General features: G+C 41.4%; 1 protein-coding gene across 1 annotated transcript in view; it reads right to left on the bottom strand.

The window, feature by feature from the left end:
• LOC119423797 (signal-induced proliferation-associated 1-like protein 2) overlaps nt 1-11,031 on the bottom strand; it is a 111,539-nt gene that overhangs the window by 62,904 nt on the left and 37,604 nt on the right. Inside the window, exon 7 of the mRNA XM_037691246.1 lies at nt 8,910-9,486. Within this exon, the coding sequence (XP_037547174.1) occupies nt 8,910-9,486 (577 nt within the window). The remainder of the gene's footprint in view (nt 1-8,909; nt 9,487-11,031) is intronic.

Genomic DNA, 11,031 nt, shown 5'->3' with positions numbered 1-11,031 from the left:
ATCTTCTGTGCTGGTCCATCCTTTTGGCCAGTGGCTGTTTAGTTTCCCCGATGTAAGACTGATTTAACTTTTTTAGATTTTTCTACCTGGATTATTGAGCATGCATCAGGATACAAAGAATGATGGATCCTGAGGAGCGAAGGAGCAATTTCATCCACTAGCAGGTGCAAGGGTGGAGGCAGGGAGTGGCCAACGAGGGGGATTTGGCTCCTCCAATCCTTATATTTTTCTGCAATATTTATTTATTTATTATTAACCTTTATTTAACCAGGCAAATTCCATTGGGATCTCAGATCTCTTTTGCAGGGGAGGCCTGGACCTGAATCAGCCTTGCATGTATGTTTTTGGTCTGTGGGAGGAAACTGGAAAGCCACGCCAGCACGAGAAGAACATGCAAACGCCACACAGAAAGACCCCAGGTCCAACCGGGGATTGAACCCAGGACCTTCTTGCTGTGAGGCAACAGTGCTAACCACTGAGCTGTCATGCTGCAGAATATAAAAACTGGAAAGTATAGTTTTCTCAGATGATTGGGGTGACTAGTTTATATATATATATATATATATATATATATATTGTAGGCAGCTCAGAGTGAGGGAAACAGAGCGCTAACCCTGTAGCCTTTTAGCTAGCGCATCTGTATTACATGCTGCTAGCTTAGCCCTACGTGAGTGCTGGCAGTTTGGTAGGCAGGGCGCTCTGTTCTGTCGACAGGGAGGGGTGCCCTGCTTGTATAATGGTAGGGGAATCACTGTGTGTGTATATATGTATATATATATGAGATGGGGGGCCATCTTGGATTTTTCTGTGGCAATCCAACTTTTGATAGTGGCATTTCTTGTGCCTAGATGCAGCCACGCCCCAAAATGGAAGTTGGTACATAACTTATTTTTCAAGTTATCGACCTCACAAGACGGACGGAGGGTTTTTCCAGTGCCCTTCTTCACGCCACGACGCGGGACAAAGAACATGAACACTCTTAAAATCTAACACGGGCATACAGCTGTCAGTGAAGGAACCACAGCATCTCTTTGGATGCTGCACGGATGAGACCAACTGACCCCTGAGACAATGTCTGAGTTCACGTTCGGCTCTGGAGAACAGACATTTATACACAAACATATTCATAAACTGTGTGTTAACTAACATAATCTGTTCAGCGAACATAAAAAACACGTTGCTCCATCTCTGTTTATGTAGTTTTAGAGACCATTGCTCAAGACTTGATCTTCAAGCCATACATTTTTGATAGACGGCTTGTCCAAGTGTGTGGCCTGGCTGGGTGGAATTAGTCATTTCTTGCTCAGTCATGTAAACCAAGCTGTCTTTGCTCAGAGGCTGGCTTCAGCTTTAATGCAGCTCAGGTTCACAGGAAGTTCAGGGAAACTACATTCTGCTACAGAAAAGCTCATGCATTTCAGTTCATACTCAAAGCAAGAAAAAGAGTCTGTGCTTTGGTTAAAGTCAAGGGTTTAGTTTAAACAGCTAAAGTGTAAGAGTGGACATTTTTCTGCAGCTTGCCGACATTTGAGGGGAAAAAAGGTAACGCTAAGTCCAATGAGCTGTAATCAGCCGTCAGATTAGTTTTGGTTCAGCTGTGGGTGACTGCTTCCATTTGCTTCAGAGTGGCAGCTGGCTGCAGCCAAACACGCCGAGAGTCCTCGCTGCGACAGAAAACCAACCCCGCTGCACAAAAACTGGACAACAGTGATCCACAGTCACACAACTGAGCTCAAAACAAACAACGAGTTAGCTCAGCGTTTCCTCCTCCTTTAACAAAAAGTACGCACCCGGAAACGAGCGCAAACTAATTAGAGATTACATAAACACAAAATAAAACTTTTTACTAATAACATGAAACGGTGTGAGCACGTGTGTGTGTGAGGAAACACTCCTGACAAAAGTGTTCTCATGCCAAACCAAATAAAGGCCTTTTTTAAATTAACGACTATAAATTTAAAGCCGTCAAAGAGAAGTGAACATTAGCAGACAGAAACATGTTGCCAAGTAATGTTGGCTCTGAGCCACAGACGGTTCTGACAGACACGGTAATCTGTAAAAACACATTACAGAAACAACAAAGTCTCGTCGTTCTGCTGGTCGTCACAAATAAAAGAGACAAATCCATGTGGACGGGCCGATCATTCCCCCGGGCTGCTTATTTTGTCTTTCCTTGTATTTATTAAAACAGTTTGTTAACTGGGGTTTTATGAACAATAAGTATATTACCTGCTCCAAACTTCATGCTCAATAATCCAGGTAAAAATCTAACAATGTTCAGTCAGGTCATGTGAACTGTTTCTTTTTTTTGCCGAGACGTTTCGTCCTTCATCCAAAGGACTTCTTCAACCTGAGAGCCACCAACAAACCCACAAGCAGCACACTCCCATAGTGGAAACAACAGTCCATGCTCGATAATCCAGGTATACAATCCAACATTTTTCAGTCAGGTCATCTGGACGTTTTTTTTTATTTGCCGAGACATTTCGTCCTTCATCCAAAGGACTTCTTCAACCTGAGAGCCACCAACAAACCCACAAGCAGCACACTCCCATAGTGGAAACAACAGTCCATGCTCGATAATCCAGGTATACAATCCAACATTTTTCAGTCAGGTCATCTGGACGGTTTCTTTTATTTGCCGAGACATTTCGTCCTTCATCCAAAGGACTTCTTCAACTTGAGAGCCACCAACAAACCCACAAGCAGCACACTCCCATAATGGAAACAACAGTCCATGCTCGATAATCCAGGTATACATTCCAACATTTTTCAGTCAGGTCATCTGGACGGTTTCTTTTTTTTTTGTGCTAAAACGTTTCACCTTCGATCCAGAAGGCTTCATCAGTCAACACAACACAGAACTGATTTTCCCCCAACCATAGTGGAAAAAACCAGTTTGCTGCTAAAATGGCCTCTGGGGCCCGACCTCTCCCTCGTCAACTCCTCTGAGGCAGCCACGCCCAAGTGGTTCAGAACGCCAAATCCATCCAGGATTTGTACCTGGATTATTGAGATTAACTTTGGTGTTCAGCAAAAATGTGCTCTCTCCACTTCCTTCTTATAATTTCAGCTTCTTTCTGTTTTTTTTAATCTACTTTTCTGCTGTTTTTATGCTTATTTCAGCTTCTTTTAGCAAACACGTTCCTTTCATCTGCTATTTTAAGCTTGTTCTACCTTTTTTGTTTTAGCATTTTTAACTAATTTCAGCTGTTTTCAGTTAGATTCAAATTTGTGTGGTAATTTCTGCTACTGTCAGCATAATCAACTTCTTTCTGCTAATTTTAGCTTATGCTCCTTTCAGCTTTTTTCCTGCTAATTTCACCTTTCTTAGTTAATTTCCTTTTGTTTGTGCTCATTTCTGCTCATTTTTATACCCAATTCTGCAAATATGTGTTCTTTCCACTTTCTGCTGCTAATTTAGGCTTGCTGTTCCATTTCAGCTACATTTCAGCATTTTTTTGCCAATTTCAGCTGTTTTTCAGCAAATTCTTCAGCAATAAGCATTCACGCTGTATTATTGCAGGAAATGCAGTTTCTATAGTTAATTTTGAGAAAGAGCAATAATAGAACAAGCAACACAGAACAAGACATGAAAAATAAATCTCTTGGAAAACACGAGCTAAAGTTCCTCTTGTTGTCGAATCATTGGGCGGTTTTTGCTTTCTCAGCACAAAACACAGAACATGTTGCCCATTCAGTGCAGCAAAGCAAACAAAGGACAACAATCAGCTTGTTTGGTCCTCACGCCAACAGAACTTGTCGAATAAAAGCTGAACATGTGGCCACCCGGCTCGGAAACACCAGAGAGCGCGACGTTTCCACAAAGCTTTTAGCTGCGTCTCACGCAGAGTGTCCTCTGCGTTACAGCGGGTCCACTTCGCATTACATCACAGGTCCGGCAGCCCGTAAATCCTCTCTGTGAAACTTGATTCCAGTCAAACTTTGGGACATTGACAGACCCGTTTGGGACAAAGTCTTCATCGTCAACTCATCAGACTGCTGCTCCCCTGCCTTTGTTTTAAGCTTTTACTGAGAATGCAAAAACACAACATTGGGGAAAACATGGGGGAGTTTAGCATTGAAAGTGAAAAAAACGTTTTTTTGGCTATTAACAAATGCTAATTTATACAACTCTGTCCTTTCCTATGATGAGCTGAGCAGAAACTGAAAGGCATCTGCGTCCTTTCAAAATAATTATGGAAAATACTTCAAGTTTTTGTTGATTTCCTCTTTTTATTTTACATAGAATCTTTAAACACTTTATTGAGCTGTGGATTTATTGCAAAAGGGGGATTAACAGAAAAAAACAATAATTTTATAAACAATAAGACTCTTGCTCAGGTATTTGGCAGGAAATGAACTGTTCTGTTGGTTGGGGTTTGATAAAAAATAAAAAAATAAAAACATTTCAAGGCTGCTGATCAGCACCGACGAGGGACTATGAGAAGTTCAGAGAAGCACAAATAATAAAAATGAATTATGAAGCACGTTGTTATTAAAAAGACAATAGGTTGTCAGCTTAGAGGTTCAGTAAACGGGTCATGGGGCTGAATGAGAAAAGCAAAACGAAACCGAAACATAAGCAGAGACGGCTCAGTTTGTGCTCAGGAAGCAGAACTCTGTGGAGCTGATCACAACGTGGAGTCAAAGACGGGCACGGAAAAGCTGGACAAATGGGGATAAGACGACTTGGTGGGGGATTCTCACGTGGAGTGGATATTAGGCCAAACGTGGGCTATTCTTAGTCTGCCAGACCTAGAAATGTATCCATTTCCACTCCTCCCCTTAAAAACTGGGTTGGCGTCCTCTTTAAACGGTCTCACCCTACACCTGCACCCAGATGTTCTCTGGTTCAAATGCTCCAGAATCACATCGTTGATAATTTTTCATTTTGTGAATGTTTATGAAGCATTCACACTATTGTGATCAATTTTTTCTTCTGTACGTTTTTTGGCACGATTCTCGTCCCGCAGTTTAAGCCAGTTCAACTAATCATAAATCAAAACGTTCGGCTCTTTCAGGACAGTCCTGCTATGACTTTTGGCATTGGTGCAACTTTAGCTTTTTGAAATATTTAGCCTTTTCTGCCTTCCTGTTTCTCATATAAAATTATTTGAGCTCATTTTACCTCCTTCAAATCTTTAGCTCTGTTTACAACATTTTACTGCTCCTTTCACATTTTGTTCTGCTTCAGCTTCTTTCAGCTTCCTGCTGCAAATGTAAATATTTTTTAACTACTTTCAGCTGTTTTGTGCTCCTTTCAGATTATTTCTACTAACTACAACATTTTTGTACTTCTTCACACTTCTGTTACTTTCAGCTTGTTATGCTCCTTTCAGATGATTTCTGCAAGTTTCAACTTTTTTTTTTTTTTTTTTTTTTACAATTTCAGCTGCTATACAGCTGTTTTAATGCTAATTTAGGCTTTTTCAGTTAATTCTACATTTGGTGCACTCATTTAAACTTTTTTCAGCCGAATTCAGCAAAAATGTGCCCTTTCCACTTCCTTATAATTTCAGCTTTTTTCTGCCTTTTTAGCTTTCAGCTGTTTTTTTTTGTTGCTGCCAATTTCAGCTTTTTTCTGATAATTTTCACTTTTTAATGCTTATTTCTGCTTCTTTAAGCAAACACACTCATTCTGCTTTCATGTGCTAATTTAAGCTTGTTGTACCTTTTCAGCTTTTTTTTTTAGTTAATTTCCTATTTTTTGTGCTCATTTCTGCTTATTTAAACCTAATTCAGCAAATATGTGTTCTTTCTTCTTTCTTCTGCTAAGTTAGGTATGTTCTTACATTTCAGCATGTTTTTAGTTAGTTTCAGCTCTCTTAAGCAATAAACATTCACACTGCATTTTTACAGCAAATGCAATTTCTCTAGTTTCACTTAATGAACCGCTGGCGGAGGCGGCGGCCGCAGCAGCTTTAATTGATGACAATGCAACAACACCTCATCGTAGTTTATCCTCCTGAACACACCTTTGTGAATTCTGAGAAACTCGAGTCATAAAAAAAATCATCATCAGGGATCATATAATCCTCCCTGAAGCGCGACAATTCCGTTTACAAGCCATACAATCAACAACCAGTACTCCCAGCATGCATTGCAAATGTCCAACAACCAAAACAAAGGAAGTTTGTCAGAACTGCGACACACGACTTGTCGGAAAATCAAAAGTTTAACCAAGCTATAATATTTCTGATCAGGCTAAAGCAACAAGGTTTGTGGTCAAATTTAGGAAAAGCCCAGTTTTACCGCAGGGAGACCACCAGTAAAACCACTTCAACCTAAGGCGAAGGCTTTTCCACAAAGCCAGAGATTGATGGGGTCGTTCCAAGGGCAAACAGCTTTTTCACATTTCTGTTAAAGAAGTCATTTGTATCATTGTATCCACAAAACAGTGTGACCAAACTTCCACAAGAAAGCTTTTAAAGACCGAATAAAAAATAAATAAAAAGGGGCCAACGTCCTTCACACGCTACTGGAAAATGAACGGGTCTAAAACTCTCTCATGGTGCCACCCAGTTCATGTCTGGCAGGAGGCCATACAACCGTCATGCCAACTGCTGTGTTTCCATAGCAACGCTGAGCACAGAACCAAACTAAATACAAGTACTCGTCATTTTCAAAACACTTCCACGAACAAAGCCAAACCAGGATTAGATTATACAGACGTAAACGTATAGATGACAGATATGTGCTTTGAAGGAGTGTTTACATCGTCTAGTTTGTGCTTTAATTATCACCTGCCGTGTGTGTGTGTGTGTGTGCATTCAATGACCTTGGCACTCACAAAAAACAGCTGTAACTCCATCAATTTTACAAAAAAACCGAGCTATAATTTGATGTAATTATAGCTGGGACAACACATACTCAAAGCACACACGTCTTGCAAAATCCTGCGATGTAGCATTAGATTGTATATAACATTATTTTCATAGAACGACAAAAACTGATCTGTCATTTCTCATCATATAAGGCGGCGGGTGATATGCATTCCTTTAAGGAATAGAAGGAACAGAAGGGCTTTTATATCATTGTTGCAGCAGTTGTGATTCTCAGATTTTAGGGATGCACGATATTGGATTTTTGGCCGATATACGATATGTTAAAACTTATTCAGCCGATAACCGATACAGATATTTTATATACGTTCCCTTGTCAGAACATAGCCCCTCTCTCTTATTTAGGCTTATTTGCTACAATAATTGTGCAACAGCCGTAAGAGCTGGTGACATATATATTCAGTAACAGTCATATAGCACTTTAAATTATATTAAATGAAAAGTGTTAAATGTTATTTATTAGCGTTAGTCACCTGCGATGCTGTCTCACCTGTGGAGGCTTGTTCCAGGTTCCTATAGCTGCAGTGTGGGATCCTCTGCACTCCTGTGCATGAAGGACAGACTTTTTAAGATCAAAGTTTTTGTCTATCCATTGTTCCGTAAGACTAATCATGCTAACGGGCTAACATGACGTCCAAATGTCTGTGGTAAAACTCACCCAACAAGTCGTGCTATCGGCTGTTAGCTTCTCAATGACGTTGGAAATGACGGATTGTAACTCGGTAACGTTACGTCGGAAAAATATCTCCGAATGCGGACTATGTAGTGAGGCTCAACGTAGTTCGTGAATCTTTGGAATCCGACATCCTCACCAACGAAAAATAAAACTTCCACACCGCCGACATTTTGAATTTTCCTCTCCGCCGTGAGATCGGGTAGGCGCACGTGACGTCGTCGCGTTGTGCTGCTGCTGCAGGCAGAAACAGCGCCTTTTATATCGGCGACTTATTTTAATGGAATGGCCGATGTCCGATATTGAATTTTAACGCCAATATCGGCCGATACCGATAATATCGTGCATCTCTATCTGATTTAATTCAACTTGTTCCAGTGTTTGTGGAGCGAAGACGGGGTATTGAAAATACTGTCCATCCATCTGCCCAACCATTCATTTGTGAGTCCATTTGTGCATGTTGTGAGCACGATAACTTAAAAAATAAGATCAACTTCCATTTTGGTGCGTGGCTATATCTAGGAATAAGAAAGGTTCCTTTAAAAAAATGGGTTGTTGCATCCAAATCCAAGACGGCCGCCACCATATATTAGTGTATGTAACCCTTGTGTTGCACAACTGGAAAAAGTTTGATGTATGGCTGCATCTAGGTGCACAAAAATAAAAAAGGTCCCCTTGGAATTTGGGTTGCTACATCAAAACCCAAGATGGCCACCACCTTATAAAGATGTACACTGACCATGCCAGTCATTGGAGGAAACCGTGCGTTCTAGTTTCTTAGTGTAGGTTCCTCAAAATTGCCCCCTCCACTTGCCAGGATCTGTCACTCTGCTCCACTCCTCTTCTTCTCCACAGCGCAACTCCTCCATTATTGAATATCTTGCACCAAAAACATTAACGTTTACTTCCCTTCTCTGTTCAACTCCTGTCCAGAAAAACACTCATCTGGAAAACTACAAACATTTACTATTTAAATCCCTCGGTGATGGGTGACATCGGCTGGTTGAAGGTGCGTTCTGTTTGAACAGTAGAACAACCTGGACTGCGCCCTGCTCAATCCATCACAGCTGTTCGGCACACACGCAGCAAACGGTTTAATTGTTTTTCCTATAATCTGCTCATTATGCTGCAAATAAACCTGATGTCAAACCAAAATGAAACTCACAATTACCCCCACTGAGAGCAAATGCAAAATGATTTTCCCTCTCAGTGAGAGCGTTGCACCGTGTTAAAGCCGACTAATGTCAGTTTTATGTTCTGTAAAATGGTTGTTTAGCACCGTTTGAGATTAAAACGAAAGGATTAGATCGTTTACCTCCAGAGTCTAATCCTGCCGTCATTAAGACCTCAGATATCAGAGATTATTGAAGTGGAGTCTTTAAGGGCATTACCTCCAGTCTTTGCACCATCTCTCGGATGTCTTCTCCGCAGTTGTCATGAGCAGACAGCATGACGCACTCCCCACGCTCGTAAAAGACCTTAATGCTCATAATCCCCGAGGTCCAGCCGATGACATCGCGACACGAGCAGTTGAACACCACGTTTTTGGACTCCTCTTCGATGAGCACAATGAACTCGTTGGATATGCCGAGCAAGCAGTCTACATCCATGGACTGACTGAAGTCTCGGGCGCAGACGCTCCAGGTGATGGCCCCCACACTTAACAGGTGGGCGTCCTTCCGGGGCTTCACCTTCTCCTTCTTCTTGGCTCCGAGCGTAATGAAGCTGAACTTAACGGTCGAGTCTATGGTAGCCGTGCTCACAAAGTTCTCGGCGAGGTCCTTCAGGTACTCCTGCCGCGTACGAGTCGCCATGGCTCTGAACTTCTCCGACTTGTGAGCAGCGTTCTCGCCGTTGATGACCTTGGCGAGCAGGAAGTCCCTGAAAACTGCAGACTTTGGGAAGGTTACAGACTTGGGAATAGGGGGTCCAAATGGAGGGACGTCCTTCGATCTGGATAAAGCCACGCTAAAAAACAAAACAAAACAAAAAATAAAACAACAACAACACAGTGACAGGAAGAGCTGCAACACTCCACACATTCAACGCTTGAATCTGGATGGCAGTAATCTGTCCTCCAGCTCTAACGTTAAAAATCTTGGTGTTATTTTTGATCAGGATATGTCTTTTATCCCCCACATTAAAAACCTCCTTCTTCCACCTGCGTAACATCACTAAAATTAGAAACATCTAAAAATGATGCAGAAAAACTGGTCCATGCACTTGTCACGTCTAGACTGGACTATTGCAATGGTTTGTTATCTGGGTGTCCAAATACGTCTTTAAAAAGTCTTCAGTTGATCCAAAATGCTGCTGCCACGGTCTTAACTGGAGTTACTGGGAGAGATCATATCTCTCCAGTTTTAGCTTCTCTCCATTGGCTCCCTGTCAAATCCAGAATGGAATTCAAAATCTTAACTTGTAACCTACAAAGCCATCAACAACCTAGCTCCATTTTATTATTACCCTTTATTTAACCAGGCAAATCCCAATTGAGATCACAGATCTCTTTTGCAAGGGAGGCCTGGGCCTGAAGGCGGCCTAACATGCATGTTTTTGATCTTTAGGTATTTTATAAAAATACAGATTGTTCCATATTTTCCTACCAGAGCACTTCGCTCTCAGACTGCAGGCTTACTTGTGGTTCCTAGAGTTTCCAAAAGCAGAATGGGAGGAAGATCTTTCAGTTCTCAGGCTCCTCTCTTGTGGAACCAACTTCCAGTTTGTGTTTCTGACACATTGTCCAGTTTTAAAACTGGGCTTAAGACTTTCCTTTTTGATAAATCCTATAGCAGGGCTATTCAACTGGCGGCCCGCGGGTGACTTCAATCCAGCCCACTTCATAAAAAAAAAGGTTTTTTGGGTTCTGTTCATTGCATTTATGATTCAAGGCAATAAAATAAACACATTTAAAAGGTAACGGATCATTGTAAACTTTGGTTTATTTACATAATGATTTTAATTGCCGTTTAATCGGATGTCCGGCCCCCGCGCTGTTTGCTCTCAGAAACTGTGGCCCCCTGAGCAGTTTTTGTTGAATAGCCCTGGTCTATAGTTAGTCAGCTTGGTTTCCTGACCTATTCCTTATCCTATGCTGCAATAACCTTAGACTGCTGGAGGACAAATTGACCTCACTTATCAAATGAATACTTACAAATACATACAAATAAGTAGTTTGTATTTGTAATTATTCTTTCTTAACGTGTGAATTCTGATTGGTTTTATTTTTTGTCTTTTTTTGTATTTCCTCTTAGAGAAAAACGTGATGTCCTCCTTCCTGGATCTGCCATTGTGTATCTATTCCTCCTTCCTGTCCTCTCAAACTCAGCCGGTCGAAGCAGAAGGCTGCTGGTCCCGAGTCTGGTTCTGCTAAAGGTTTCTTCCTGTTAAAACGGAGTTTTTCCTTTCCACTGTTGCCTCTGTGCTTGCTTAGGATGAGAGTCTACTACAAAGTTACCAAGCTTGAGAAGCTCTTGGTGTGTTTAAATGTGCTGCTATGGTGCAGAGTTTTGT

Source organism: Nematolebias whitei, chromosome 1 (assembly GCF_014905685.2).
Source record: "Nematolebias whitei isolate Nwh7 chromosome 1, NemWhi1, whole genome shotgun sequence".
Lineage (NCBI taxonomy): Eukaryota > Metazoa > Chordata > Actinopteri > Cyprinodontiformes > Rivulidae > Nematolebias > Nematolebias whitei.
This window is presented reverse-complemented; position numbering and strand designations above follow the sequence as displayed.